Here is a 16,203-nt window from a genome sequence, read left to right as displayed (position 1 = left end):
AAGAGCAATTTGAAAGCACATGGAGCAGTCTGTTCTCACAGTAGTTTGTGACATACGTGGATCGGTCCGGGCAGCGATGCTTTTAAGTGTAAAACCCCCAGTCCATGGGGCCTGTTCTCGCACCCGCATTTGTTCGTGGGTTCTAAATGAAAGTTGGTGATAACGCTGTTGCTTCTGTCGTGTTAATCTCCTGTACTTGATCAACACGGCGAAAATCTCCGAGGGTGCAGCTCATAACTGATATAGTGTCTTCCTATAGAATCGTGCAACTGATTAATAGATGCGTCAACTCGTCATTAGGAGGATTGTTCAAAAATCTGAGGGGGCACATGCACTCCGATTGCATTCAGCAGCCTGTTCAATAGGTCCAAAACATGACACAATCCGGTGTTTGAGATTTGAAGATTTCAACCTCTGCCCCGGCACGCACACAGATGCACACGAAAACACACACAGTGTATGCATATGAGTACACGCAGGCACACATACTCCAGTTTAAAACATGCTGGCAGGGAAAAGCACTAGAGTTTGGAGTGGGTGGGTGTAGCGGTGGCGATGCTGCCGTTTGCGAAGTCTCTTGAGAGTCAATCCAAATGTTTCAGACAGAATGCAAAAAATAGCAAATTAATGCCCCTGAAGAGTTCCCACCCACCGGAGTCACGGCCTCGCTTAAAATACATCATCCGTTTGTCAATTTGTCCGCAAAAACGCCAGGCCTGTGCTGTGAGGTTTGTTCAAGGCAGAGAGAGGTTGGAGTGTTGATGTATTTATTATTGTTCTGTTAAAGCGACCTTGAAAACGTAAATTGAATCAAAACGCAGGGTTCAAACTCTGACGCAGACGGACAGATGTTTAAATGCTGTGGGAAATGAATCCAAACCGAGTAGGTACAGAAATCCGATGATGTTTAATTGCGTAAAATATTACACAACCATTCTTGTGGTCTCGTGAGGCAGCCAAACATCTGCTTTTTCTGTTCTTCAGAATAGCTTGTTTTAGTGCAGTGATTTGTGGCCACCTGTATGGTCACTGTTTTAAACTTGTACGATTTACTTACAACATCTGTGATTTAACAACAGCACTGATCCAACACAACATCAGGGTTTTCGATACTAACTATTTATTATTCATTTTAAATGCTACAAAATTTCATTAAAAAACTGTTTTGTATTATGTGCTTTCGCGCCAGTGATGGTTTGGTGTAGGTGTGGGGCTGTGTTGCCTTTTTTTCTAATTATATTACACTGTAAAGAAAAAAATATGTAAAATGTACTGGTAATGTTTATTACGGACATTTCTGTTTCCTTCATTATTTCCTAAATTATTCCTTCATATTAATACTGTGTATTATGCCCTATTTGTATCTATTCACGATTTGCATTGAGTTAATTTGTATAAATTAGCCATATTGGACACCAGTTATGAATTCCCGTAAGATTATGGGTTATTGTTGTGTTGAGACATCTGCTTTTTCAGATATGTAATAGGCTTACTGATATGTAATGTGGTGAGCAAGTTTCTGTAATAATCAATCATTTCATCTTTATAGACACTTACGGTAAAGGGGCAGATTACTCAAAAATATTTTTTCCATTCTTTACTCAACCTGTACTCAGAAGCACTGAGATGGGTATATAATTGATGATGACGAGTATATACATTTATATCTGTTCATACATTATTACTGATCACTTGTGATATTATTTCATGATAACATGAATTTTGCATTGTTTTCTCCAAACATATTTCATTTGAAGTATGTTTTATCCTAAGGACACACAAAATGTAAACAAGCCACATCTGAGACCAGGTGCCAGAGGTACCTACGTGTGTAAGGGCTCTGCTTAACGAAATCCTCTGATTGCTTTATTGGATCAGTCAGTTATAAAATCCAGCGAGCCTGTTTGACACTTTCGGGAAGGCACTGGAGAGCCGTGACAGGATTTAAAGCTCCCCAGGAACATCAGGGTCACGAGCCCTCTCTATGGCCGTACAAGGTTCTTTCACAACGTGCGTTTACGCTCTGATCACCATATGTAAGCAAAAATAAAAGAGGAAGTGAAAGACTCACAATGAGCACAAAATGCCCACAGGATGCTGCCTTTCCTCCTGCTGTAGGCCTGGGTTTAAGGGCCGGTCATGTGACGCAGGGAACGTGTTGGTGGTCTCACACAATCCCCCTTCCTTCTTTCACACTCTTCCCCCGTTGTCTCCACCCGTTCCCTCACCCCCTACCACAATACAGCTCAACCTTCAGCCTAATTGGGCTTCAAGAAGAAGAGAAGGGGGGCGGGAGCGGCGAGGCCGTGACCGGTGTCGTTTTTTTTTAGGAAGATTCCCAAGACTGAGAAGGGAAGATACTGCTCAAACACTGCAAGTACCAAAGTGACAAAGGGCTTTAGTTATAATGTCTCCTAATGTCGGTGCACACATAAACACACACACAAACGTGGAATACTAAACCGGCCTTGCTTAGCAACATTTCATTAACTACAGGTTAAATTATTATTTAAACACCATAGTTTCTTTGAATATAGAAATCGACTTCGATATATTATGTTCTGGTTCTGCTCTGTTATTGTGCCGCTGGTTTTATAACCTTTAAACTCAGTGTTAACAACATCGCCCTATACTTATAGACAGACAGACAATTTTCAGTCTCCTTCCCCAAATGCAGTTGTGCTACCAAATCGTGATGTCTGTTCAATCACAAGGACAGCATTTTCTTTTTTCCCTGTTTTATTCTGTCCTTCTGTCTGTGGGAAATTGAGTTGTCTGATTTGCCTTAAATCCACAACTCAATTACATTCAATTCACTTAAGAGCAAGATCAATCTATTTCATTGATCAGTTAAAAATCCTTATTTTTTGTGTGTAAACATTATGTAAAACAGCAGACGCCATTTTCTCATAGATATTCGACTATACTGATCAGAATCTTCTATTGTTAGTTTGATCAGACTGACCACTTTTCAACTGTCAAAAATGAGACCAGGAAATGCACAGTAGACATAGAGTACATAATTCTTGGAGTATGAAAACCGACATAATTGTCTCTGAATAATCAATTTGTAAAATGACATTTCTTTCCATATTCATTCTCAAATACTGTACATCCCCCTATACAATGTTCAACAACATACACTTATAAATGTAGGTCTACTGCCTTATGCCTCTTAAATATTTAAACATCACACAGCATTCAGTGTTGTGTTAGTTGGTAGTGTTAAGTGACCTTGGATGCAGGTCACTTAACACCAATGCTGAGAAATATGTTGCGAAATTGTGCAAATTTGTGTGAATCGTCAAATGCAGAAACCTCTTGTGTCATGTAACAAAGTGGTAAATAAACGAAAGAAGAGATTTGCTTTGTTTAGATTTTTTTAGTTATATATAATATATATCCACACTCGTACCACGGTTCACAAACTTCAAGATATTTAACAACAACACCAGAGCTTTGATTGGTTCGTCAACCAGAGACCCCGCCCCCTATACATTCATTCTTTCATTATTTGCAGATATACTAATGATCTATTTATTACAGACGTGAATAATTTACAATAAAATAACAATTTTCAATCTTCCGTTTATACTACAATAATTGTACCCTGCTCTTTCTGAGACAGTCTCATCTTCGCTGTGATAACAGAAAGGGCATCAGAGTCATCTGGAAAACTTTCACGTCGGTTAGGGGTGCTGCTCTCGGCAAAACATCTCGTCCAATAATTCGAGGGTCTAATTGATGCTCCAGAGCTTAATCACAGACAATGACGTCCACATTTGAGCCTCAGAGTTTTCTTAAAAGGTTCTTTTTTGCTTAAACACGGACCTAAACATAGAAACCAGGACTACAACTTCAGTACCAGCACACACACAGAGGAGAAAAACTGCATATTTAAGACATACAAACTCACAGAGACTGCCTTCAAAAACTCATTTTGGGGACCCTCACATAAACCATTTAGAGAACAATGAACACAGGACTATTGGACTATATAACGGTTCGACAGTGTTATCCTTTGATTAAGTCAGAACATATTTAACCAAACGAATACAAAATGGTATAGACATTTGATTTTATAGCTTCATATGGTAAATTCATGATTTTTTACTGAACCGGTTTGTCACCATTTGACTGTATTGTAAGCCAATCTTTTGAAATATAATGTATTTTTACATAATTGAGAATCAGTAAATGCCATTTTGTAAAAATCGCTTATTTAGGTTACTCTTCAACTTCAAAATGAAATAGAGAAGATGATGTTGTGTTACGATGACAAGTTATGTTCAGTTTTTATCAGGGGTTCTGTAGCATCATTTACTACCCAGCAGCTTTTTCAGATCACTGTATAATCTGAATTTAACTGTCCATCTCCAAAGAAGGTTTGCAGGGAAAAAGTGCCCCGAATATATTGCCACAGCAAACATTTTCAATTCCCTTCCCCACCATAATCTCCTGCTACATTCCTTCCTCAAGCTCTTGTTTGTGTCAAAATTCACAACAGGGTGATTTAGTGCAAAAAACTCCTTGTGTTTGAAAAGTACAGTACAAGAATGAGTCCACATCTGTACAGTTGTGAGAGGCATCGAGTGTGCAGGACAACATGAAAAACTCAAGTTAATAGAGCATGAAAGCGAGAAAAATAGACATTAAAAAAGAAGAGATACTTAGAGCTTAAACAAACGTTAAAACAACCAGAAAAGAACAAAGGAAGAGCCTACGGTGATCATTCCAAAACCTTCTTGTCCAGAACTTCTTTGCCATTGGTCCGCGAGTAAGGTTCAAAAGCGGAGGAACTCAGATAACGTGCAGAAAGTTCCTGCAAGTTCCCAGCGAGGGACCCGGCCATGCCCAGTGGGGTGGAGGACATGCGCGACGCGACCGACCCCAGCAGAGAGGGCATTGGAAAGCTGAACAGCCCGTGGGCAGGCGGAGATCCCCGCAGCCCTGTGACTGTCCCTGAGCTGGTCACGGTTGGCAGCGGTGGGCTCCCACCTGCTGTGCCCGAGCTGGCTGCGCTGCTGCTACTGCTGCTGGAGGAACCTCCGTTAGCGGTGATGCCCAGGGATGGCCCTCGCAGCGCGGAGCCCAGTGAGGAGCTCCCGCAGTGGGGCAACAACCCTGACAGGCCTGGGGGTGTGAGAAGCCGGCCTTGCTCCAGGAGACGCAGGACGCTGCAAGTGGCAGCCGTCTCGGAAACCACGGAGCGCAGCTCTGAGTCTTTACCCTGATCCTTCTTCTGTTTGGTACGGCGATTCTGGAACCACACTTTCACCTACCGAAGAAGAGAGAGATGATGAAATAAAACAGAGCAAATATATTGCGAATTGCAAGGTGTCGCTTGTCAAACTAAATCTAATTTTAAAAAGATTTGATAAATATTTTAACCATTTAAAAACTATTTACGTTATTAAAATGTGCATAGAAAATAGAAAAATTGTGGATGGATAAAATCTATTTCACTAAACAAACACCAGAAAATATTTTTTCATGAGCCGTAGAGAGTAAAATGATCAATACTGTTTAGGTTCACATCAATGTGCTGATTTTAATTTAGATTTTAGAAAGAAGAAAACTAGCAGTTCCCTGATTAATATCAACTTCCAAAAACACAAAATGATAAATATATTTATTTCTTCAGAGAAACTGAAGCCTACTTCGGATTTATTTTAGAAGTAATGATCAACAATGGCTTTGAATGAATATGAACAAAGGAGGAGTAAAATCAGAGAAAGGTGTCACACAGTTTAACTCTATATCTAAAATGCATTGCTGTTAAAATGACAGTAATTCTGTTTAAACATGCTCAAGTCACAAATATCAGCTTGAGAATACATTTGTATTATGTTCAGGAAAGAATATTCAGCTCTATTTAACACATCAGTGCATGCCTGGCTAGTTTAGTTTTTTCTTTTAGTGTTATAATGGAATGCTAGTTTGCCGACGTGTCAAAATCAGTTTATATTAGTCTATTCAGGTGTCTCTGGATCAAGGAAAACATTTATTTAATTGCCATTCCTGCATATCTTCATATCCGCAAAACACATTCTGTTATCAAATAAAGGAATGACTTGTTTGATTCTCCCACTGAACATTCCGTGTCTTCGAACAAATTGTTAATTTCACCAATCCGTCATTAAGGGGCACTTCAGCCTCCTCATCAGGCGGCCAAGAAGAGACACGGGAAGGTTTAATGTAATCAAGGCATGGATTGGAACTGCACTGCACCACGGGGCATCAGAGAGGGCATTAGTGAAGCTAACTCTATTGTCCTCTCCGAGTTAGCAGTACTGATCTGCTTCAGGGCTTTAGCTGTTGTAATTTCACCCAACAGGAGAGCAGAAGAATTTTAAAGTCGTTAGCGGGGTGAAGATGCGATAGAATGTGACATAGTTCAAATGTGCAATAGAATTAGAATCATTGAGACGGCGTGTTGGGTTTGCAGGTGTTCGGGAAGTTTAATTAGGGCAACCCAAATCAATAATGATAATCCATAGAGACAGTTTGTATGCATGAAGATTGAAAAAGATTAAACATATGGAAAGCCACAAACCCCAGTTCAATTTCAATATTTTTTACATTTTAAATTGTTTTATATTCGTGCAAGTTTTTGTGCCAGACGCAAACCTATGAGCAAGTTCTCTTAAAAAATTAGCCGTACTACATAGTCAAACATATGGCAGTGCACCGCAGATTATCCAAGGAGACATGTACAGTGAGAGAGAGAGATAGAAAGTGCATGAGAGAGAGAGAGCGCGAGAGCATGTACAGTTCAGTCATGTAATCCCAAACTCGTGACCTCTTCCTGACCCCTCTGCAAAGCATGTGCCACAAATGCACGCTTGGCTTATTTTTTAAAGCAGGCCTTTGCGCCACTAGCAAAATGTCACGAGATACAAAAGGCACAGAAAGAAATCATCCGGAAATATGTTTATAAGATCACTGACGCAGCCTGAAGGCATATAGAAAATGCAACATGAAATATAGATTTATCTCACAATTTCAAATTGTACGTCTAGGAAAGTCAAGATTGCATTCACAAATTAAATAAGGACGACATATGTAATCTATTCATATGATCGTCCAGATATATTCGTCTTAGTCTTAGTTCAGTAGTCTTTATTGTGAATTGTGTGCAACTGAAATATTGCATTTGTGTATTAATTTGTGGATTTGTGCGTACCTGAGTTTCAGACAGGTTAAGCTGTCGGGCTAGTTCAGTTCTTTCTCGTCCCACAACATACTGGCACCGTTGAAACTCCATCTCCAGTCTGTATAGCTGTTCTGCTGTGAAAGAGGTTCTAGTGCGTTTTGGGCGATCGAGATCCAAACCCTTCGGCAGAATAATTTCTCGAATTGAACCTTTGGCATCTGAATGTGAAGAGAATAAAAAAAGTTATAGAATGATCACACCCGCTTTAAGAATACCATCATTATTATTATCTACAATTAGTTTAAATCAGTACATAAAAAATATATTCTTCATCATATACACCATCATGCATTTATGTTTCATTTTTTTAAATGCATTAATTCATATTTTTGATTATTCGGGGCTGTTAAAATGTCCTTCATGAATATATGTATTATAATTTTAAGAAAATGTAGGCTAAATGATAGTGGATAAAAATATCAAGTGTATTGTTCAAAATGTACTTGCAAATATTAATTAAATTGCAAAAACGACAGAAATGTCCAAAAAAAATAAGAGCATTTTCAATTTTTGTTCCAATTAAATTCAAATAGTTTTACTAATACACTTCTAATACCATCACAGAACAGATTGATCTACTAAAAACATCCAATTAATCCTATGTAAAGTGTAATGTGTAAATAAATAAATAAGACATTTTAAAACGTATAAACATAACACATGTTAGCTACTGAGTTTGATTTAATGTAAAGTTAAATGTTTTCTTTTTCGCTTTATTCGCCATGTGTAAAATCACAAGCTCTATTTATCAAATAAATACAAGACGTTAAGCAAGGTCTAAAAAAGTTGTGATAACTTCTGTTACTTTTTTTCCGGAATATCGGTCTACTTTACTATTTAAATCCAGATACTGAATTATTGTATTGGCAGTTGATAACTAATTAAAGAAATACATAACTCACAATAATTCCATAAGGTTAATTTCCTCATATTTCAACAGGCCTCTGAGTTTGACCTAGATTTAGCTTCACAACCTAAATAAATTAATGGAGCTGATTGCTCTCCAGAATTTCACAATCAGCTGACACAAGCAGGAGGGGCTCCACAACTATGCTAGTAATTTATTGTTTAGTTTTTAAAAGCCAACTGGTGGCAAAGAAATTATTCAAATGTTAAGAACAAAAAACACAAAAAAGTAGGATACAATTTTTTATAAGTGCAGCAAATGAATGCTTCTTAATTTAGATAACTCAGTAAAAAATGAATTGCTACATTTTTTAAAAGATGAACGAAAAAAGAATCTTTAGCAGGACATGTAGAGATTTAAAAATTCTGAAAAGTATTATAATTTAGGTTACATTTTTATAAAAAAAATGTTTCTAACATAAAAATAAAGACCTCATTCCTTATATTTATAAAACATTGTAAATTGTTTTTATATAAGAGTCGTACTTTATACAGACATACTCCAAATGTAGGAATAATTTTTTTACTTAAATGTTAATGTATGTAATACATATTTGAAATGACTAAGTAGAATTTCCAAATATTTGCAACAAAGAGAGAGCAAAGAAATTGGGTCAGACAGCTATTAAATGCAATAACAGTAAAAAATAACAACAAGCTTCTTTCTTCAATAAAGAACTCACTCTTGTCTGCTCTTTTCATTCAGCGTATATGAATTTCTCTCTTGTACACCTGTGCCCAATCTATACACACACGCTCACAAGTGAATCAAAAAGTGATCAAAACAAACTGGTACAAAACACTAAATAAATGTTCCTGCACAAGTGTTTCTTGTTTTCGGCTGAAGAAAGCTACATGCCAGTGTTTTTAAACTTACCTCGAACTAAAATCCTCCGGCAGTAATCAGGATCCCCCGAGCTTGTTCGGCTCTTTTCGCAGTTTTCCACCTGTCCGGATGGGGAGAAGGACTCCTGCTTATCTTTCAGGAACGTTTTGGAAATGTTTCCCTGGGAATCTTTTCCCTCTTTCCCCTCTTTTAGTCCATTCTTCAGCAGCATTCCGGACTCCGAGTCTTGACTGTAGCGAACTTCCATAGTCTCTTATCCTCTCCCAAGATTTCTCCTCTTTTTATCCTCGTTGGGCAAAAATGAGAGAAAATAGCTGTATGTATTTGTGTATGGCACACTGCTTATTCTGAGTAATTCAGGTTTAGTCTTTCTGTAAAACAGCAGCTTTGAGTCAAAGTCAGATAGCTAATGTGCCGTCCGCACTTGCCCGGTCCAATGATCTGCCCTATTATCTCTGTGCAGACTCACTTGTCCAATGATCATAGACTTCTCACCCAAATTCAACAGCAATTTAACAGCTCCTCTCCTTGTAACATTTACATCAGGCTGATCTCCCGGTAATCAGAGCTGTGGACGGACGCATGCTCGCCGCTTCAATTGATTACGGTAATTTCGCTGCCTCCACATTTGCGTAACCTCATGAATACTCTAAACTGTTTGGGAAATACGCGCTTGTCCTGATAGAGGGGTCCACAGACTCCGACCCCCTCTTCACCCTCGTTCATGCAGGATCAAGGCAGATGATTCGTCTTGAATCGCCAAAGAGCCACAGCAGTCAACGGTCCCAATTGCGAATCACAAGGAACACCAGAAAAGTTCCACTTCAATCCTTGACGCCCTGGTGCGGTGCGGCCATTCCCCTTCCTTTTGGGCCGTAGATATTCGGTCAGTCTGAGACCGGCGAACTTTCCGCACAGTTTGATGAATCTCCCCAGCTGATAACGGGCCAATACCACGCGCTGCACCCTCTGCACATCGGAGCTAATACAAGCACAGTGCAAAAAAGAGAGAGAGAAAGATTGGTGAAGTGCTGGGAGAGAGAGCGAAAGAATGAGACACAGTGAGGGAGGCGGAGAGACCTGGGATACGACAAAAATGGAATCCACTTTGGTAACGAATGCAGATTCACAAAAGCAAGGCTTCATCAAGCAGACCCAGTGTGTAACAACCACCCCGAGTCACCTAGTAGCCATAATAAAAACAGAAACCCACTGGTCCACGCACGTTTGTACAAACCATCTTGTGCAACTACTCCTAACTTAAATTAAGCCTATTAAAAGACAAAAACTCGATCCACAAAACCTGCCCGAGATCCCAAGACTAACACCCCAAACCAACCCCTTCCTCCTCCCCTCGCCCACTTCTTCCACACCACTACACACCCACCCACTCAGCCTCTCGCCTATTTTCATTGTCAACGCAACAATATCTGGGAGAACAGCAGTGGTCTGTAATCCAATAAGACCATTGATTAGGCTACAATGATTCAATTCAAGCCAATGCTTGTGAGCAAGGAACAGGCTTGGGCCCTTCTTGTCACCTTGCAGGGCCAGGGGCCCTCTTCATGCTGAACCCACCCCCCCCCTCGCTGAAGCCATTCACTCCTTTATGGGAAACAGAGTGCAAAAGGAGTGAAAGATGGCAATTATCTAATTGGACTATTAACAAACAATTCTGTGAGTGTGTCTGGTAGCGAGCAGAAGAGGACGGGGGGGGGGGATCTGGACTAACTTCATTTAGCGAGTGTGTGGGGCAGCCCGTTGGAGGGAAGGAAAGGTTGTTTAAAGAATAGATAAGAGGAGGGTTCCAAATGGGGCTTCTGGGGCAGCGGGGCGATTCTGCGACAAGCTTGGGAAAGAGAGGGTGGTGGGACACGCACCAGCTGTGGACCTAACCATTGCACGCTGACAAAAGAGTTTGGATGAAGGTCTTAAATAAAGACACGATATTATACAAACACAATACACTATAAATTACAGAGGTATCTTCTTAAATTGGTTGTTGTAAAGTTATGTAGCGTTTCACACCTAGGGCAAAAATGGCTGTTAAATGGTTTTCCAGGTGTCTGACAAGCTTTTCTGAAAAAATTTACTACTTACAGTTGTCCCTGCATATTAAACTGGTAAAGTCCAAAGTATTTTAACAACAAATAGATTGTGTCCCATATTGCAAGTGATTTTATTCCATGTTAAATGGTAGCATGACCAGCAGCCATGACCAGCACTTCAGAGTCTCAGAGAATCTAGTATGCCTCAGGGAATGTTTGACCCTGCAGTTTATTGGTACTAACTAAGGGTTTCACAATATGCGGATTTGTCAATAACCGTGATATTTGAAACCATTATGATCGATGTTGTGTTAATTCTACACATACGGTATTGTATATCATCCTGCACCCCAATTTCATTGGTTTCAAACTCTCTCTAATCCTTACACTCATATTTTAGTGTAAGGATTTAGTAATAAACTAAATGTTTGAACTTGATTGATCGCGCATTATTTAAGTAAAAATAAACATCGATATAGATATTGTGATATTATTGTTACAGGGAATTATTTTGGCCAAGATAACAGAGAAGTGACAGTCTGATATCGTGACAGCCCTACTTTTGTATGTCAGTAAAGAAGGTTTCATCGGACGAACACTCTGGCCCGAATGTAGCTTCAGGTCTGTGTTTGGTTAAAATTCATTTCTTTTAATATTTGATTGTATATTAATTGTATTAATTAAAGCTACTCAACAGTTATTGATTGTTTGCGGAGGACTTGCGTAAGTTAAGTTTTGGCCACATAACATTTGTTTGCTGTTGCCGCTGAAACCTTCTATAAAGCAACAATCTATACTTTGTAGTTCCACTCAAGTCATGCGAGTTAAATCAAGGACATATTGTCTAAAATCTAATTGAATTCAAGTCTTAGCCTCATTATTATGATAATTTCAATGTAAAAAATTGTGACTGCATTTACGTTTTTTATAATATGGTAATAAAGGCTTGCGACTGCAAAAACTGTGACCGCTACTACAGACAATCAATTATTAATGTGTATTTCTTTGCATATTTATTTAAAGAACTATAAAACAAATATCTGCTTTGCATTATTAGGGTGCCAAAAACACCTTGCAATTTGTGTTGTCTGTCAAATTAATGTCCTTGAGTCATTTCTTTGTGCTTTCATCCGAAGCGATTTTTTGTTTCTCTTTTATTTATGTATATTCCTGTGCAAGGGTATCAAGATATTCCCTAATTAAGTACCTGCTGTCAAACATTGAAGATCCCAGAACAATATCAGAGCTATTTCCTCTCCTCTCGGTTTGGCATCTATTGTGTCAGCCCTGGTGAAGCCTCCCATCAGATGGTAAGCAAAGCCCAGAGCGTCAGAATGGCAAAACTCACTCACCTCATTTATTTAGGGACAACAAAACACTTCAACGGCAAAAGAGATGAAGGACAAATAGGAGATGGGCGGAAACACACAGACGGAGACAAAGAGACAGGTGGTGAAACATATCAATAGATAAATAAGAAACAAGAAATGACATGACAATACCTGAAGATTGAAAGCCACATTTTGTGCAGTTCCTTTTAGTCTGGGTGTTGATGTGTTTCCCCGCAGTTTGGGTTACGCAGTTTTCAGGACGGCACAATTTTTTGAACCATCTATGGATTTGAGAAATAGAAAATAGGTTTACTTAAACAGGATGGCAAAAGTCAGGAGTATGATCACTAGTTTGTTTGAAATATAAAATGCTGCTGCCTCTGTGGGTCTTTTGCATGTCATTGAAACTCGCAGACCCCCATAATTCAACAGTCATGAAACAGTAGATCAACCTTAAGAACACAAACCAGACACGTTTTTGTATTGCCGCTTTTATAAAAAATGATTACACATTAAAGAACCAAGATCTAGTTGCACTAGGATCAGGATTGTACAGCTTAAGTAAAAAACAAAACAAGTGAAACAGCTGTACTTTTAACACAAAGAGTGTAACCTGCTGTTTGTGCAACTTAAACCTTTTCCATCTAGGAAAATGTATAAAGTATGGAGTGGCTGAATCATAATATATTAGTATAATATGATGACACATTAAAACAGTACATCACAGATGCAGAAGCTGTTCCAATGTTCTCCACACACCCCCAGCCAACACCAGCGTGTCTGTACTCGGCTAATACACTCATTACAGGACAAAGTCTGTTTTGGCTGCGAGAGAGGGAGAGAGAGAGAGAGAGAGACAGAGGGAGGGAGGGAGAGAGAGAGAGACTTGAGTCCTATCTTGCTCCTAATAGCTTATTAGTAGTGTTAAGCATGCTCTCTTCTGTATCGCTAGCACATTTATTCTGCTAATGTTTCTGGCACCCCTTTCTGCCGTCCACAATATATCAAATGCTTGGGGAATGACTACAGACAAATCTGGGCACAATTTGAAAACACTATGAGAGACAGGTGACAATTAGAGAGGTTATTCTAAAAAGGTTTATTCGCACACGTCAGGCAGTTTGTGTGATTTTCTCTTGCACAAAGGTGGATTGTTGTGCAGTGGAGAAATAAAACAGGCAGCTGCTTCTATCTAGTCGAAGTATCGCAAAGTTCAAGGGCTTGGGGCCCCAAAATTACATGTGAAAGCAAACATGGCTCCCACTTGTTCTCAACACCAAGAGAAGCGTCCAAAGAATCTGTGCAATAATAATGGTCACGTGACAGGTTGTGGTTATTATTCAGGATGTTATTGTAAGATTGTTGAGCCAATCTATCGTTATTAATATCTACTTTTTCATATCTTTCTATCTATCATATACATTGCAACAAAATAATATGTTTTTGTTCATGGATGATTTTTAACCTTAATACTCCAGGTGCTCAACAAATATGGATAGATTATGAACGGGCATGAGCAAACTTTTGACTGGTTGTGTACATGCTGAACATTTTTGTTTTCATCTCAAAGAATGCCATAGATGTTAACATTCAAGGTGGGCAAGAGTGTTTATGTATATTCCAATGACAATATTAAATAGAAAGTCTGTGATATTCAGGCCCGTAAAATTTTCATAGTTTTACATGCAATGACACAAACAGCAGGTTCTGTTTTTTTGACCTTTTAGACACATAACTGGCTGTTTTCAAACGGAAATGTTTTTCAGATAATTGTTCTGGAGGACATTTGGTCAATGTTTCATCTCTCTTCCATCTTGCTATCAAAAGATCAATTAAACAGATTAATACTATGGCTCAGCTTCTCTTCTGCCAGTGACCATCTTTATATGGGCCTACATAATAGACCATAATACCAGAAAGAATAAAAACATTCAGCCAAAGTGTGTGTGTGTGTGTGTTTAAAACCAACTTGTCTATGAAAAGGCCTCTCAAAATACATAGTTAACAGCATTGCACTAAACAACATGTCAAACATAACTCCATTGTCCTGTACTGTACGTTTTAAGCTCTTTTCTAAATGTAGAAATTAAATGTTTCCCGTGTAACGATTTTCCTGTCTAAAATGTCAAATTAAACCATTTTACACTCTCACATCCCCCGCCACTGCTCACTTTAGCCTGCTTTCGGAAATTTCATCTAGAAATCTGTATTTATAGGAGCATCCTATAGACATCAGTCTGTTTCATCGCTGGTGTACGTCTGCTGATGAATTAATAGGACTGTGTCATATCATCTATAGACAATGTGCAGGAGGGGAAACATACTATCTAAGTGTGAAATAAACTACACACACACAAATAAACAAATAAACTCACGTTTCTTGAGTTAAAAGCAAATCGATAAAACACGTGGGACTACATACCGCATAGTAAAATCATATTTCAGGGAAATGCTGGTTGACAAAGATACGGATGACGAGATTAATCATTAGTCCTATTTTGATCTCCACATTGTGAGGTTTAGACGCGTCCTTCACGCTGTCCAACTGTTTAGCCACTGACGCCACCTTGTGGTAACAACAATGCGTGGTGTTGCATTTATAAGCTTTTATGGAATGCCATATAAAACACGCTCTGGTCAATCTTAAGCACTAACCTGTTTTAAGTTAACCATAAACTTGGTGGACACCACAATACAAAACCCATTTCATAAAATCCACAAAAGGCCAAGATCTGCAAACACTTAAGAGTGAACGGATGAAAGGGGTAAGAGAAATATGATTGACGTAAGTTATAACAATACCAAAACAATCAAACAAAGACCATTTTAAATTAACCATATATTCACACACTTACAATATTGCGCTTAAATTAAAGACATGTTTTTAATTTTCTTTACAATATTTTGGACGATTACATGGATTGTTTGTATACAGTAGGCCCTATAGTGGGAGCATCAATGGAACAATGCATCAAACATTTACAAGTGTTGGACCAGCAGATGTCCTCAGTGTACGGTTTTCCGAGCACATTGAAAAACTGAATCAAAGCTTGGATTTTAGTAATGGTTAAAATTATATAATACTCTGTGTCTCATTCGATTAACCAAAACCTTTAAACAACAACATTAAAACTAATTTTACAGCAATTTTGGTTTACATTAGCCTAAGAGAATTCACCATTAATTTTAACTCAATACCTTAAACTATTTATTTTGTAAAGATTAAATATTTCTGAAGTGGGTGTATATAATCGTTAAATAAGATAAATTGCTTTAAATGAGCAGAAGCAATCGTTCACATTGTGTATTCTGTTTGTTGCAGCTAATCTAATATACGGTGCCCACTCTAACCAAGGTGTCACGACCAGAGAGGCTGAAGTAATGAGTAATGGTTTGAAACGACTTTCATCTGCGTATTTCCTAGTGTCTTGGTGAGTTTTTTATTGATACTTATTTCCAGACAGTCCGATTAACTGTTTCTCAAATGGTGCAGTATTAATGAAAAAAGGAGAATGCTTTTGTTTATGTGAAAGGGAGATATTCATGTGCATTTGTATGACCACCAATGTGATTCTTTTAAGAAAAATCATTGCAGTTGTGTCCTCAAGGCCTGTTTTTTTCCTGCTTTTGTTTCATTTGAGTTCTTTTGATGGATCTGCTCTGGAGTGGATGAATTGACCCCTTAATCACTTCTGATCTGATTGTCTCTGAAACTCTTTCTATGTCTACGGTGGAGTTGGACTGGCGAGCCACCTGTTCAGCGAGTCCTTTGAAACCTTCGAGTAAATTCTTTTTGCTTTCAAAGAGACAGAACTGAACTTGGTTGTCTTCTACCGGCAGGACTGAAATACATTC

General features: G+C 38.6%; 1 protein-coding gene across 1 annotated transcript; it reads right to left on the bottom strand.

Annotated features, from left to right (window-relative positions):
* Positions 1 to 3,384: 3,384 nt before the first annotated feature.
* vax1 (ventral anterior homeobox 1) lies at positions 3,385 to 14,922 on the bottom strand. The gene is made up of 5 exons (XM_079457954.1): positions 14,771 to 14,922; positions 12,520 to 12,629; positions 9,000 to 9,951; positions 7,187 to 7,374; positions 3,385 to 5,278 (listed from the first exon to the last, which is right to left on the bottom strand). Exons 3-5 carry the CDS (start codon positions 9,214 to 9,216, stop codon positions 4,730 to 4,732), a joined length of 954 nt encoding a protein of 317 aa, XP_079314080.1. The 5' UTR covers positions 9,217 to 9,951; positions 12,520 to 12,629; positions 14,771 to 14,922; the 3' UTR covers positions 3,385 to 4,729.
* Positions 14,923 to 16,203: the final 1,281 nt, after the last annotated feature.

This window comes from Barbatula barbatula, assembly GCF_947034865.1.
Source record: "Barbatula barbatula genome assembly, chromosome: 6".
NCBI lineage: Eukaryota > Metazoa > Chordata > Actinopteri > Cypriniformes > Nemacheilidae > Barbatula > Barbatula barbatula.
Note: the sequence above shows the minus strand (reverse complement) of the source record. Positions and strands in the feature narration are given on the sequence as shown.